The sequence below is a fragment of the Schistocerca americana genome, chromosome 2 (genome assembly GCF_021461395.2).
Source record: "Schistocerca americana isolate TAMUIC-IGC-003095 chromosome 2, iqSchAmer2.1, whole genome shotgun sequence".
In the NCBI taxonomy this organism is placed as follows: Eukaryota; Metazoa; Arthropoda; class Insecta; order Orthoptera; family Acrididae; genus Schistocerca; species Schistocerca americana.
Window position 1 is genome coordinate 914,578,659 of NC_060120.1, and position 16,980 is coordinate 914,595,638.

General features: G+C 42.7%; 1 protein-coding gene across 1 annotated transcript in view; it reads right to left on the bottom strand.

The window, feature by feature from the left end:
• The window catches only part of LOC124594539 (odorant receptor Or2-like), a 48,754-nt gene that overhangs the window by 20,166 nt on the left and 11,608 nt on the right, over positions 1-16,980 (bottom strand). Inside the window, exons 3-4 of the mRNA XM_047132911.1 lie at positions 13,539-13,739; positions 3,502-3,657 (exon numbers count right to left, since the gene is read on the bottom strand). Coding sequence (XP_046988867.1) covers positions 3,502-3,657; positions 13,539-13,739 — 357 coding nt within the window. The remainder of the gene's footprint in view (positions 1-3,501; positions 3,658-13,538; positions 13,740-16,980) is intronic.

Below are 16,980 nucleotides of genomic sequence, written 5' to 3' on the forward strand. Positions count from 1 at the left end.
GTTTTTACTTCTTCTCCATGAATTTTAATACCTACTCCGAATTTTTCTTTTGTTTCCTTTACTGCTTGCTCAATATACAGATTGAATAACATCGGGGAGAGGCTACAACCCTGTCTTACTCCCTTCTCAACCACAGCTTCCCTTTCATGTCCCTCGACTCTTATAACTGCCATCTGGTTTCTGTACAAATTGTAAATAGCCTTTCGCTCCCTGTATTTTACCCCTGCCACCTTCAGAATTTGAAAGAGAGTATTCCAGTTAACATTGTCAAAAGCTTTCTCTAAGTCTACAAATGCTAGAAATGTAGGTTTGCCTTTTCTTAATCTTTCTTCTAAGATAAGTCGTAAGGTTAGTATTGCCTCACGTGTTCCAACATTTCTACGGAATCCAAACTGATCTTCCCCGAGGTCGGCTTCTACCAGTTTTTCCATTCGTCTGTAAAGAAATCGCGTTAGTATTTTGCAGCTGTGACTTATTAAACTGATTGTTCGGTAATTTTCACATCTGTCAACACCTGCTTTCTTTGGGATTGCAATTATTATATTCTTCTTGAAGTCTGAGGGTATTTCGCCTGTCTCATACATCTTGCTCACCAGATGGTAGAGTTTTGTCATGACTGGCTCTCCCAAGGCCATCAGTAGTTCTAATGGAATGTTGTCTACTCCCGGGGCCTTGTTTCGACTCAGGCCTTTCAGTGCTCTGTCAAACTCTTCACGCAGTATCTTATCTCCCTTTTCGTCTTCATCTACATCCTCTTCCATTTCCATAATATTGTCCTCAGGTACATTGCCCTTTTATAAACCCTCTATATACTCCTTCAACCTTTCTGCCTTCCCTTCTTTGCTTAGAACTGGGTTGCCATCTGAGGTCTTGATATTCATACAAGTGGTTCTCTTCTCTCCAAAGGTCTCTTTAATTTTCCTGTAGGCAGTATCTATCTTACCCCTAGTGAGACAATCCTCTACATCCTTACATTTGTCCTCTAGCCATCCCTGCTTAGCCATTTTGCACTTCCTGTCGATCTCATTTTTGAGACGTTTGTATTCCTTTTTGCCTGCTTCATTTACTGCATTTTTATATTTTCTCCTTTCATCAATTAAATTCAATATTTCTTCTGTTACCCAAGGATTTCTATTAGCCCTCGTCTTTTTACCTACTTGATCGTCTGCTGCCTTCACTACTTCATCCCTCAGAGCTACCCATTCTTCTTCTACTGCATTTCTTTCCCCCATTCCTGTCAATTGTTCCCTTATGCTCTCCCTGAAACTCTCTACAACCTCTGGTTCTTTCAGTTTATCCAGGTCCCATCTCCTTAAATTCCCACCGTTCTGCAGTTTCTTCAGTTTCAATCTGCAGTTCATAACCAATAGATTGTGGTCGGAATCCACAGCTGCCCCGGGAAATGTCTTACAATTTAAAACCTGGTGCTTAAAGCTCTGTCTTACCATTATATAATCTATCTGATACCTTTTAGTGTCTCCAGGATTCTTCCAGGTATATAACCTTCTTTTATGATTCTTGAACCAAGTGTTAGTTATGATTAAGTTATGCTCTGTGCAAAATTCTACAAGGCGGCTTCCTCTTTCATTTCTTCCCCCCAATCCATATTCACCTACTATGTTTCCTTCTCTCCCTTTTCCTACTGACGAATTCCAGTCACCCATGACTATTAAATTTTCGTCTCCCTTCACTACCTGAATAATTTCTTTTATCTCGTCATACATTTCATCTATTTCTTCATCATCTGCAGAGCTAGTTGGCATATAAACTTGTACTACTGTAGTAGGCATGGGTTTTGTGTCTATCTTGGCCACAATAATGCGTTCACTATGCTGTTTGTAGTAGCTAACCCGCACTCCTATTTTCTATTTTTTTATTCATTATTAAACCTACTCCTGCATTACCCGTGTTTTATTTTGTATTAATAACCATGTATTCACCAGACCAAAAGTCTTGTTCCTCCTGCCACCGAACTTCACTAATTCCCACTATATCTAACTTTGACCTACCCATTTCCCTTTTTAAATTTTCTAACCTACCTGCCCGATTAAGGGATCTGACATTCCACGCTCCGATCCGTAGAACGCCAGTTTTCTTTCTCCTGATAACGACGTCCTCTTGAGTAGTCCCCACCCGGAGATCCAAATGGGGGACTATTTTACCTCCGGAATATATTACCCAAGCGGACGCCATCATAATTTAATCATACAGTAAAGCTGCATGTCCTCGGGAAAAAATACGGCTGTAGTTTCCCCTTGCTTTCAGCCGTTCGCAGTACCAGCACAGCCAGGTCGTTTTGGTTAATGTTACAAGGCCAGATCAGTCAATCATCCAGACTGTTGCCCCTGCAACTACTGAAAAGGCTGCTGCCCCTCTTCAGGAACCACATGTTTGTCTGGCCTCTCAACAGATACCCCTCCGTTGTGGTTGCACCTACGGTACGGCCATCTGTATCGCTGAGGCACGCAAGCCTCCCCACCAACGGCAAGGTCCGCGGTTCATGGGGGGGCTCTCTAGTTAACTGAGTGTAAAATATTAGTTTAGGAGGTCGGCATTTCACGGTGTACATGTTGGGATATTGTGTTCTGGGCTAAGATTTAAACTGTGTGTCTTTACTGTCACATTATAGTCATACTTTGACAGTTTTGTTGTTATTAATAGTATATTGTTTTGTGACCACTTACTTAGTGCTGAAGATGTTCAAAGGAGCAGATGATTTTACCATGTGATCTATTGTGTTAGCTCTCAAGTTGTGCTTTGAGGAAATGTGAGCGCCGGATTCTTATGTTCTCCTTGCGCATGTGCTCGGGTTTGATGAGGCTCATTAATACATGTAGAAACTGTTAAAAACTCATGCCAGCACAACCCCCAGACACTTTCCACTCCATTGTTTCCTGCATCACAGGAAATTGTTGCTACTTCACTAAGTCATCATCTTCTATATATACACAAATTTTCTTCATGCGTCCACGGATTCAGCGTACTATCTCTGAAGTATAGCGTTCAGAGAATCGGATGTACGAATTTTCGTTAACACTGAGAACACACACAAACAGACACACACACACACACACACACAGACATACATGCACACATATACGTATACATGGTAAAAACCTGTAAAGAAGACTGACATGAGCACAGGCTCAGTCGTCTTCTTTTCAAAGGGATCATCCCAGCATTCATCAAACAAGAGGCCCGTTGGGGGCTGTAAATTAGAATCGCTCGACTGGGATTTAAGCCCCAGAATTTTCATATTGGAGTCAAATGTATTAATCGTAGGGTCATCTTTACGGTTTCCCATGATGTGCCTTCGTCATCAAGGTTGAAAGAGCTGCCACGCAGCTAGGTAACTACCTCAAATTAAATTGCTCAGCAGTGGGACGCGAAGTGCTCAGTTCACTATCTGACAAAACTCTCAAGAGTTTTGGCAACATTCTTTAGATGAAGAAAGCGTTAAACACAACCAAGAAAATACAGATCGTGAGAATTTGGACTGACCGCTACGAAGGCAGCTGTATTGATGGGGTAGAGGCGGCCTGCCGTGATCACCAGTGGCTTGTGGGCGCGTGCCATCAGAATGGAGAGGGCCTTCTGGAAGCTGGTGCCAGCGCCCACCCAGCAGCTGCTATATGCCGCCAGAGACAGCCCCGCACCCTGCAAAGAACAACAACACAACATGATGCAAAGCACTGTCTCACAGTTTATGCCAATGTTCACCCAGCGCAGCTGCTGTACGCCACCAAAGACAGCACTTCGTGTTACAGTCTACAACAAATATGTTGGAGAAGAGTCTCTGGAAGATGCTGCTAATGCTCACACATCTGGTACTGTACGGCACTAGAGACAGAGGCCCCCCCTCCTGCGAACTATAACAAACACCACTATCGAGGGCACTCTATGGAATCTGACCGAGATGCTGCTGACCGTCGCCATAGATACCACCTACAGGCAACAACAACACTACGAAAAACACTCTCGAGAATGAATCCAGTGCTCGCCCAGCAGCTGCTGTACGCCTCACTCCACAAATAACAACACAAAGGGGGGCACTCTCGGGAACCTGACAGCACTCAGTGACTGTTGTATGCATGGAGTATAAAAACGGGAGTTGTCATGAAGTCACAAAATTGAAGCCGACCTCCATCATAGAAGTGTTTCGACAAAAAAAAAAAAATGTTAGCTTGCATCATTAGCAGGTGTACTAGTCGTTCTGATTATTGTCTAAAGTGTAATGCAATCACATTTCCTTCGTAAGTGTACTCGTTCAAGCGATATTTTCTTTTATACGCATGAATTTTAGCTGTGCTGATTACTTTACTGTTGTGGTTTTATTTCTGGTATTTAGATTTCCTATCAGTACAGTTCGAAAAATCTCTGTTGCGAACGCTCTTTGAAGAAAAGACTGGAAACCAATGAAACGTGTCAAAATACATTCTCAGCATTTTCGGGAAGACGCTATAAAGGTAACATGACTTTCATCAGTTCGTATTAAGAAAAATGCTGGATAATGAAAGCAGCTTTTTCATATTACATTCTTGGTTATTCGAAACGTATAACAAAAAGAAAGTTACATTAACGGGGCGAAATGCGTCGTATTATGGGATGAAATAGGCACTTAAGACACGAAAATCGTCTGCTAATGCCTTCCTGATGCTGCATGACCCACACAAACACTAAAACATTTACTGTTTAGAACAACTGTTGAGTGCACGCGACGGAGATTAAGAACAAGAAGCAGTGGTCTGCTAATGTTTTGGAAAAACTAATACGCGTATAGCAGTGCCGGCTTCGAAGCAACGCACGACGTAAGGCTTTAGCGTCATCACCCTCATGATACCTCCATGGTTATGTGTCAGCAAACGCAGTAGCTCACCCTACAAACGACAATGACACGGTGATGAGCTCTTTCTGGAAGCTGTTTCTTTCGATGACCCAGTGGAAGGTATACGCGGCCAGGGACAGCATCTCGACTTACAAACAACGACAACAACACAATGGCGAACACTCTATTTAAACCAATGCCACGGCTTACCCAGTGACTGCTGCATGCCATCAGATGGCGTCAGAGGCAGCGGCTTACCCTACAAATAGAAACGACAACACGATGCAAACTTCTCTCTGATGCCAGTGTTCAACAAGCGACTGCTGTTTGCCCTCAGAGACAGCGTTCCACCCTACAAATAGCAACAACAAAACCCAGTAGCTGCTGTATGCTGCCAAGGGCAGTCAACAACAACAAAACTGTAGAGAGCTCCCTGAGGAAGTCGGTGCTAGCGCTCACCCCAGTGGCTGCTGTACGCTGCCACAGACACTGCGCACCAACACATCCAGCACCACCCACAACACCATCAATAACACCAACACGACACAGAATACCGCTGTTTCCTAGCCAGTACCTGGTAAATCCTGCCTCTGATACTGCACCCTCCCCCCTGCAAACAGCAACAATAACTACAACACTGTACAGGTCTACTTTTAGCAGGGCTGTCATATTCCTTCCCTATGTTTCCACTGAGAAAGCAGCTGTTACATACTTGTCTCCCACTGCATCTTTCTTGTTTCTGAATAATTCATCAGCCCTTAGATGCAGGGACAGTCACCGTTTCTGGAAAACTTTTAAGAAATTAGATGTTATACATGGTGGTTACAATTAAACTTTCATTACTTGAGCCAGTACTCAACGTGCGAGAACCCAGCTCTATACCAATGATGTTCGGACTGTGCACTGCAGGACTTGCGTTGTTGACGTTGTCAGTGTCATGACTCGCTCTTTGGCATTGGTACTGGTATAGTGACGCAGGGCCGCGCGGAGTGGACGTGCCGTTTGGGGCATGCCACAGACTGCGCGGTCGCTAGGATCGAGTCGTCCCTCGGGCATGAGTGTGTGTGTTGTCCTCAGCGTGAGTTAGTTTAAGTAGTGTGTAAGTCTAGGGACCGATGACCTTAGCAGTTTGGTCCCTTAGAAATTAACATACATTCGAACATTTAGTGACATAGGAGGATCTCGGAGCACAAGGACCAAGGACATGAAGCATGAATGGAACACGTCACTGTGATCTGCTTCGCCAACATGTGAACCCTGCTCTACAGGAGAGAAATGCTTTGGACGCAACTGTTTTGATGCACGATGGAGCTCCACCTCACACGGCTTTTGAGACCACTCGGTTACTCTGTAATACATTCGGAGAAAACCATATCACTGGCTGTTTTTTTCAAACTGCGTGGCCTCCAAGATTATCTGATTTAGAGCCGTGTGATTTCTGTCTGTAGGGTTACCTGCAGGACAGGGTTTATCAACGGAGCACTAACACACATCCCATATGAGATGTTCCGGATACCAGAAGACCAATCTCGAGTGCGGTTCCAGGCTGCCGTTCATGCAGATGGTCATCACATTGAGCAGCGTTTGTAGGCTGGAACTAAACATGTTACGCAGTTAACAAGTGTTATCGTCTAGTGTGGCAATTAAAATGATATTGTTTCAATGGTTTATTCGCTATTTCTCTGCCACATGTCCTCACAAATGTTTCGACAAAGTTTTATTGTCCTACGATCACTCGTTTCGGCATGGGGGCCGTCTCAAATAGCGAAAATTTAAATAGAAACAGCCCTATATTTCCACTTCGTTTTCTGATATCAATTTGGTCTTAGCGAATGTCAAGACGACGTTGACTGGGACCTGTACTGTACACAGGCGGTTAGTATTCAGCATCACCATTACTCACTTGCAAAGCAGAATGGATTCACAGAAGAGAGCGATAGGAATACGCAAGTAGTGTGTTGTGTCGAAAAACCAGCCGGTACTGCGCATGGCTACATCACGGGGTAATGGATGAAGGGGGTGAAGCGGAGACTACTGTGGTTCTTTGACGTTGGGTTCATCTTTTCATCTCGGCACACGCTTCAGGAAAGAAACGAACAGTAGAAACGGCTTGGAGCGCTTTTGGTAAACACACAGTTTCCAAACCAATTTTTTTACATTTTCTAAACACAGCTTTTCAGTCGATGTTTATTACCTGCTTTCTTTTACAGCAAAGAGAGGAAAATATTTCAAAAACTGTGTGTTATTAACTGATCAATAAGAAGATGCATTGTAACACATCATTTCAAGCCTCATTTCTAGAGGCGGCAGCGGTGGCCGAGCGGTTCCAGGCGCTTCAGTCCGGAACCGCGCGACTGCTACGGTCGCAGGTTCGAATCCTGCCTCGGGCATGGATGTGTGTGATGTCCTTAAGTTAAATAGGTTTATGTAGTTCTACGTTCTAGGGGACTGATGACCTCAGATGTTAAGTCCCATAGGGCTCAGAGTCATTTTGAGCCGCATCTCTAGAGACAGCATCTGACTTCCATCTGCATCCCGCCTGGAGCTGACGCGTCCAGTAGCATATTTCTGCAATCCGTCTGAAGTGGTTTGCGACCAGAGGCTCATGTGCTAGCTTAAGAACTAGAGAGCCTTATCGTCGTAGCAGATTATTTCCGCTACCTGTAAGGTATAAACTTGTGGAAGCCCTGGTGGGAAACAGCACTCTCCAGAGAAGTGCTATTAGCTGGAGCAGGAGTTAACGAATGAGAGTGCTTGCATACTGCTCCTGAGGATGAGCACCATGAAGGCCCAAACGTGAAAACAATTTCTTGGAACTGACCGTAGACAGCGAAATCAGAGAGTCTGCAAGGAGCCTTCCTGAATGTATGTGTCAGGCCGCGGAGGAAGTGGTTTGACATAGTGAGAGTAGTCAAAGCCTGCAAGAATTTGAAAGTAAGTTTATGTGCACCGGTGTGAAATCTGATCGGTTTTCGAAGTTTTCTAGCCAGGTGTTAATATTAATTGTGTGTACATATGAGGCCTCTTATCATATCGTGAAGCTTTCAGCTACTTGGAAGTGATACAAAGAGACTGAGATGACAGTGTAGTGGACGGAGGCTATGTGACAAGACGTCGCAGCATTTCATTTACAAATTAGTATATGTGCCTGACAGAAATGTTAAACACAAAATAACAAGAACAGGATAGTTGTCATGTTACTGACGTGTTAGAAGCTCCTCTTGACGTTTTCTTTTTCGTTTTTGCGATTTAGGTTTGGATTTGAAATTCCAACTTATGCAAATCACAATGTATTTCTTTTTGTATTCTTCATTCAAAAATATATTTTGACGCCTATACATCATCCTCACTGGGTTCATTTTATTTCTGTAAAATATTACACAAAACTTTTTTGAAAGTTAAAAAAAATTTCCAAATATTTTAAATGTATTGATCGCTGAAATATATCATATTACTTTTATTACTAGTATCAGTCGTTAAACAACTATTTTCAGGTCTGAGAGAAATACTAGAAGCAGAAAATTGCTTCAAGTTAAACTGACTTCAACAGACTTCAAGAACATACGTATTTTAAGGAAATGAACGTCTAATAGTGATTACCTACCACTCACGCAAAGACTTTGTGTTTATGCACACTGTAGGCTAGAACGCCATTCTCTGATATTATTTATTGATACTACACGAAAACCGACAAAGTTCGGGAGAACAGTGTGCTGACCGCACGCTGCTTCATACCACATCCAGTGACGCCATTGGTAGATGATGAAAAGGCGGTCGACCGGTCAGGGTCCGTGAACGGAGTCCCAGAGTTGAGGATTAGATCCATGACATACGTTCACATATACCATTGTGTGATAACAGATTTTTCGATATTAAAATCGAATACGCTAGCAATGGATAGTGCCAGGAACGGCCACTCGCTATAGCTGAAATTGCAGTTGAAAACATTATCCATAGAACGTTGCTGAATAAATTAATGATTAGTGGCACAATACTCTGAGTGACTAAGTTTTATATTCTTGTAATTATAACGGTAGGGAAAAGCGCTACAGCTTGTCCTAGTTGATATATTGGCAACCGAAGCTGTACAATCACAATAAAGTCATGAGATGTTAAATTGACTCTTTTATTAGAGCATGTTACGCGTTCCGGGATTACACCCATCTTCAGACGTCTGTTACAAAAAAGTACAAAACATAAGTGAACACCACACTCATCACGTCTCAACGTTACAGAAAATGAGATCGGGTCATATGAGTTACATACCACAAACTTCAACTCCTTCCTAACCAACCAGGCGTACAGCCTTGACAACTCAAAGAAAGTGTCCAATAACGTATGGCTAGAACTGCGACACAAGCAGTCTTGAAGCAGAGCGTATACTGACGCTAAACAAGTCAACTAGCAGCGAAGCGCCCTCGGTAGGGGGCCCTGCATGGTCATGTGCTCCATGCGTTCACATGTATTTTAATAATAATTTTACGCAGCATATAACATCTAACTGGGTGTAATTACGACTAAAGGGCATTTTTTTTCATGAATAAACCTTTCAACCTCTCAAATCTCTAAAAGGATACCACCAAATTAAATATAACAAACGTTGTCCATCATAAACTAAAACCCTGTGATCAGCTCCCGTACGCAAACGTCTTAGGCGCCATCTGTTGAAGCCAATGGCAACACGTCGGCAGCAGCCATCCGCCTATCGAATTACAGGCAAATGATATTCATGGGCCATGATTGCCCAAATAAAAGTCTTCAAACAACAACTTACACCCCTCTACCACGTGGAAAAAGTTTAATGGTGAGAGGAAGAACATTTTCATAAAATCCCAAAGCACACACGTGGGTTATACCTCACACATTCGTTATATAAACTATGGTACGACAATTGCCCGAGTCCTACCTATGCTATCCGGATAGCGGAGAGCTCTAGATTAAAAAAAAAAAAATTGAAAAAAATAAAAAAAATAATCAATGGTGTCACCAAGGATCACTCAAAGGGTACGGTGGTGAACAAATACGTATATGCCAACGTATCTACCCATCTAACTTTCCCCTTATGACGTTAAACTAGCCAACCAATCAGCATAAAACCTAGCCTATCACAACGGTCCGCACACCGAACAGCGGCAGCTCCTATGAAATACACTATCATAATTTCTTATGAGCGGCTAACAGACACCAAACTCAAATTACTATCCGTTCAAACAAGACAAAAAACCAGTTGTACACATAGGAAGCCTGTTCATTAAAGACTGGGAAGGCAGCGTGCTGTATATGCGCATAGATCTCCAGATCTTCAAGGTTATCTAAAATCTTCGCTTTTGGTTCTAAATGCAGAATCCTTAGACTATCTTCTATCGGGGCCAGTCTCCGTCATATGGCACTCCAGCCCACTACCCCCTACCCGTCTGGCCAATGTATGTCCTAGTTGCTCGTGTAGACCAGTTGTGAAGTTGGTGTACAGCGTCGTTATATTAAATTTCCGCTACATAAGAGGTCCCCCATGGAAAACGAGTGATTGAGTGATCGTAGAAGAACGAAACTTTCTTGAAACATTTGTAAGGACATGTGTAAGAGAAACAACAAATAAACCACTGAAAGAAACAAATTTTGATTTCCACATAAAAAGGGTAAATTTGTTAATTGCGTAGCATATTTGCGTCCTAGGTTATAAACGTTGCTCAGTGTGACGACGATCTGATTTCACCACAACCAGCATCCGCACTGGAGATTACTCTACCCTTGGGCGAAAAATTTCAGGCGGACCATAGAATGTTTAGCTGTCGTGACACAGCTCATGCAGTGCTTGGAGGTCACACTGCGCGGCCAGCATTCTCAACCTTGACAACAGTAACTTCTTAAACAATCTGTGGCGCAATTGTCCGTCTGCCTATCCCAGGAACAATTTTCAAATCGCCAGTTAATTTGAATTTCCGGCTCATGTTCTTCAAGCTCGGTGCGGAAGTCGACGTCTTCGTATTCGTCTAATGCTTTGACACTCACGAAGAGCAGCAGCGCTATTAATATTGTTTAGATAAAACAGCTTTACGAGTATCTGGTGTCAAGACCGATTTCGACTGTCTTCAGCTGTAATGCTCACTAATGCTTGTGTTTTAACCCTACGTCGCCGCCCCAGTACCGACACCATACAGCAGTTCATGACACCAACACTATCAACAATGCAAAGGCTGCAGCACACAGTCTGAACATCATTCCTATAAAGCTTGGTACCTATTTGATAAATAATTTTCCGGCTCAACTAGCGAAAGTTTAATTACAACCACTCTGTATTTTATGTTTCTATGTTAATTAGCCAGGTATGGTAGATGTGGCTTTTCATTTAATTAATTTTCTGGTCAGAGAGACCAGAAAGCGCTATTCTGCTGCCGGAAATTTTTTTCACAGCTCAGGCTTTTATAACGAGAGTCACTCCAAAAGAAATACACACTATTTTTGGAAAGATACAGTTTTCATTCTGCATGTGTGGAAATTTTACAGTGTGTAGATACATCCTTCCTGCTTGTTTTCAAACTTAGTTCAACCTGTTCCCGCGAGTGGCGCCGTCACAGTATGTCTTCAAGATGGCTGCTACGCCGGCCGCGGTGGTCTCGCGGTTTAGGCGCTCAGTCCGGAACCGCGCGACTGCTACGGTCGCAGGTTCGAATCCTGCCTCGGGCATGGATGTGTGTGATGTCCTTAGGTTAGTTAGGTTTAAGTAGTTCTAAGTTCTAGGGGACTGATGACCACAGAAGTTAAGTCCCATAGTGCTCAGAACCATTTGAACCATTTTTTTTTTTATGGCTGCTACACTTGACGTTCGTCAGAAGCAACGTGCTGTCATAGAATTCCTGTGCTGTGAAAACGAGACAGTGGGAAATATCCACAAGAGGTTGAAAAAGGTGTATGGAGCTGCTGCTGTCGATCGCAGTACAGTTAGTCGGTGGGCAAGCAGGTTACGTGATGAAAGAGTGCACGGCAATATTGAGTATTTTCCTCGCAGCGGCAGGCCTCGTACTGCACACACTCCAGACAATGTGCAGAGAGTTAACGAATTGGTGACTGCTGACAGACCCATCACAGTGAACGAATTGTCATGCTACGTTGGGGTAGAGGAAGGAAGTGTTTGCAGAATACTGAAAGTGTTGGCGTTAAAAACGGTTTGTGCCTAGTGGGTTCCCAGGATGTTGACAGCGGTTCATAAAGTAACAAGAAAAACGGTATGCGGCGAACTTTTGGAACAGTACGAGAATGGTGGAGATGAATTTCTTGTAAGAATTATGGCCTGATGAAACATGGCTCCATCATTTTTCACCAGAGACGAAGAGGCAATCAGTGGAGTGGCATAATGCAAATTCACCCAAGAACAAGAAATTCAAAATCACACCTTCTGCTGGAAAAGTTATGGCTATGGTGTTTTTCGATTCCGAAGGACTCTTGCTTGTGGACATCATGCCAAGTGGAACCACTATGAATTGTGATGCATATGTGACGACACTGAAGAAACTTCAAGCTCGACTGAGTCATGTTCGACCACATCGGCAAAAGCAGGATGTTTTGCTGTTGCACGACAATGCACGATCACATGACAGTCAAAAAACCATGGAAGCCATCACAAAACTCGGATGGACAACACTGAAACACCCGCCTTACAGTCCTGACCTGGCTCCACGTGAAACTGAAAGACTCTCTTCATGGAACAAGGTTTGAAGATGATGACTCCCTTGTGCACGCTGCCAAACAGTGGCTGCAACAGGTTGGTCCAGAATTTTACCGTACCGGTATACAGGCGCTGGTTCCAAGACGGCGTAAGGCAGTTGAGAGGGATGGAAATTATGTGCAGAAATTAAAATATTGTTCCTAAAGGATGTATCTACGCACTGTAAAACTTTCAAACATGTAGAATAAAAGATGGATTAAAAAAAATAGTGTGCATTTCTTTTGGCGTGACCCTCGTAATATTTGCGTATTAGTGGGAGCATTGTTAGTGACGATGCTAACAAGTTATTTTTTGCAAAAGTAAGCAACAATTTCTTGATTACTTACGTCATAAAACCACATTTGGTATCGAGATTACTCGTTGAAAATTACTACATGTTTGTGCCCAACTCCTAACTGCATTATAATTCCAGAAATAAAATTGTGCGCTATTTTGCGACTGCTGTCAGTTTTTGCTTTGACTTAGTGGCCTAGTACAAGCCTTTCAGTTTAACGTATCTTCGGCGATTTACGTGTTCCTAATCTACTCGAGATATCCAGTCGGGAAAACAGGTACTATGGTTTAACTTGAAATACAGACCACGTGTTTTCCTAGCATCGTTAAGAAGTGATGATTAGATTGAAGGCACACTGAAAACTTCTGTTGTCGGAGCGGGCTTCTATTCCGCGAGATCTCGGGTTCCAGGCACGCGCTTTACTGCAGACTTCAAGTCTGACATTTTTGCAGCTGGCTTCGGAGTACTTTGTCCCTTAGTACGAGTACACGGTAACACTGGGTGATCTAGTTAACGAGACAGGGGACGTCAGCACAACTAAAGTCTATATACACAGATGGCGTTTGCTCAGTCTGGATCTAATCCTTACGCTGGACTATTGAGCACAGTTCCGATACAGCATGCCGTCTGGACGTTTCCTTGCACCTGCTCTCAGAAACTGAATAGCAGGCCGCATAATAAAGCTTACGCTAATCGCAAACAACTGGCATACTCACGCACTCGTCGCACCGACAACGATGCCACTGCAGAGCCAGTGTGGGCATGTAGCCACGTAAACAGGACCAAGATTTGCTCGTAACGTAGTTAAGGCCCACCTGCTGTGTGATGGCATCAGCCGTCCAACAGTAGAAATAGATCTGGCTGCTGTAGAAGGGCAGGATCATGGCGTACTGCATGGCCGTGAGGACGTCCCTTATCTGTACACACGCAACAAACGCATATACTTCCTATACTTCTTGCCAGAAGGAAGCAAACGTTGAGGAATTCCTTGAAACATTAAGCTGATTCTTATGTTATATTGTTGATTGCGTGTACTTAAACTTATGGCTTGACTTTTTTTGAGTTCACAAACATTTTATTTTTATCTGTTATTACTTTTATGTTGTAATTTCATGTACTGACACGTTCAATGACCTTGGAGATTTGCTCTTCAATTTGTTCCTACGGAAGTGGACGTGTACATAAGTAAACACATTTAGATAAACGACGCGACGGAAACCACTCGCATGACTACAACTTACATTTTATGGATGCATGCTGTAAAATTTTGATATTACTGAAATTTAACACATCAGTGTTTTTCTCACACTTACACCCAAAACGGTACACTAAATTTTGGCGCACCAGACAAACGTGGCATCATTCATAAAAATAATACTATCGGTTATGAAAGACCAATCAAGTAACCAAAGAAATTTAATTTCCTCAGCGGAGTATAGCTTGTTTTACAAAGTAGAAAAAGTCGAGAGTGAGCCAGAATATCTTTCGCAAAAGAGATACTAGACAAAGATAAGCGTCCCACAAATATACAAAGCGAATGTCTTTGACACTCTCGGTCCTAAAATTCTGAAAGGAGCAGGGATCATTAGGAATACTAGCAACTGCAAATGACTGGTTCAGTCTATGTCTGTAATACAGAGCACAGGACGCAAATGAAGTAAAATTTTTCGTGTAACACATAAAATACATTAATAAAGAGGTTCCACACCGTAGCGTCTTTGACCGTATTGTTCTTGACGTTCAAGAATAACTTTCCAGGCAATGTTGGTGAAAGGGATAACGCTAAAAATTTTGTTGATAGAATAAACAGGATAAGGTTGGTGCTTCTTAAATAGTCCCAAAAGTTCGGCTTTCCTTAGGTTGGGATCACTATATGGTGAGTTATGGTCAGCCGCGTAATTCAAGCTTCAATCCTCTTGCATGTTGTGATATGGAGCGTTATCGAAGATGGATCTACTTCTAGGAGGTAATCTAGGAATAAGCTGGGTCTACACTTGTTTTGGTTGCGTGTGTGCTTCAGTTTTATTAGGTCTGTCCACATTCGTTCCCTTTAATGTGTGTAAGGGCGCTGATGACCTCGACGTTGAGCGCCCGTAAGCCCCAAGACACACACACACACACACACACACACACACACACTTATTTTGGTAATTTTTGCTGTTCATATCTGTATGTTATTATGAGGTTTTGCTTTTTTAGTCATACATCAGAAGTGAACCCAAAACGAAGCTCTTATCAGTTGCCTGCATACATAACAAGGTGTACTGCCACTTTTGTCTGACAGTACTCCTCACACACTGTTAATTTTCCAACCTTTATTTATAGTGTAATGTGTAAGAACAATGTCAATAAAGCACCAGCCACTCTGATTCTATTGCTTCAGTATGTCATAGAACTCTAATGTGGTTTGGAAAATCGTTTTTGCAACTAATGTCCTCTCCTTTACCAACACCGATTGACACCTTTTAATACGGAATCCCAAAGACAGAACAAAGTTTAGTTTTTTGTCTCTCCTGAAGTCAAAAAAGCTATGAGGTTTTGCCAAAGATGGTATTTCCATATATTGTTCATAATATTGAAGTATTGGAGCCGATTACTACATTTAGCCTATTGTATAGTAAGAAGGTATAAATCTCATGCTCTCTTAGTGTTCTGGATAAACAATCACTGTTTGCACTACTTATGCGTTCTATGTTCGGTTGGCAAATTGGCACTGAAGATTCAATCTCACAAAGTTGCGGATCCTGAGAAGGATCTTTCCGGGTATATTTCCTCCTTAGATTCTGCCCGAGAGTCGTTTAAGACAGTTAGGTCTCATCTTAACAGTAGTTGCTCACTCATCACCGCCCAGAGAACACGGAACACGTCAGGATAATGGAGAGGTAATATCTGCAGATGTGAGCAGCAGTGGTCCATCTGGCTAAACAGTGCTCACGCTGAAGTAATTCACTCACAGCTCAATCAAGTGATACGCCTCATCATAGGCTGTCTTCATCCAACAAACACGCAATTGCTAAACGAGTGGACAAGAATAAAAAACAACCCAGAAATTTCACTATCAGAAACCCAGGAACTGAGGTCGAGAAAACCTTCATGGCGGACAGCAATCAGTCTGCAGGACACTAACTTCAACATGTAAGAAGCCTGGAACAATGAAAGGCAGGAGTAGACGTCCTTAAAGCATCACCAATTAATCAAAACTCCCTGGGAGTGACAGGCAGGTTTTCATTTACCCCGATGACTCTGGTGCATACTGAATCGTATCAGAACTGATCGCAATGGATGTGGAGCATTGCTGCAGTAATGGAGATGGAAGTATTACCCTGAATGTGACTGCAGTGAAGAGCACCAAACAGTACATTACATAACATTGAATGTTCCCCCAGCGCATTCAAAGAGACAATGGAATACCTTCACAATTTGTCTGCTGAAGCTTCTGACAGGATTTTAAACCTGAGCTTAGCCCATTATGAACTTGAGATGTCGTGTAACTGTGTAGTAATGTGTATGTTTGTTGTAAATAACAATTTAGTATTTCTACTGTCATTATACAATAAATAATAATCTTGTTGTAAATTAAACATTTATTGTGGTCTCTTTGCTCCTTGTTTTCTTTATTGCAGGCACTTGAATCCAAATCTGCACTGCGTCGTATGCGCCCTTCCTTGAACGCTACTACTTCCTCAACTTTAACATTTGCATATTTCATCGCTTTCTCCGTCAGCACTGTCAATATTTACTCCTCCTCGTTGTCAACAAATTTAATACCTGCGACGGTGCAGGAACACTGAAAACAGCGTACCTAGACGGGAGCACAGGATGGAAATGAAATTTGTTAGACATAATGACAGAGATGAGAGAGTCACTTCATTCCAAAATCAAGACAAATAAATAAACACAATGAGTACAAGTAGACAAATATAGCGCAACGTCAATAACAGGTTCGACCACCGTTTGGTGCAATACATACCGCAGAGCGGTCCGGAATCGAATTGATTAGATGTCTGACTTTGTCTTGAAGCAGACTGGTCCGCAAATTTTGAAGAGTCACTTCCATATAATGTAGAGAGTGACACAGAGGCAAATGGCGTTTTAGTTGGTCCCACACACGCTCAGTAGGAGACAAGTGGGCGGAGCAAGCCGGCCATGGAGGAGTTG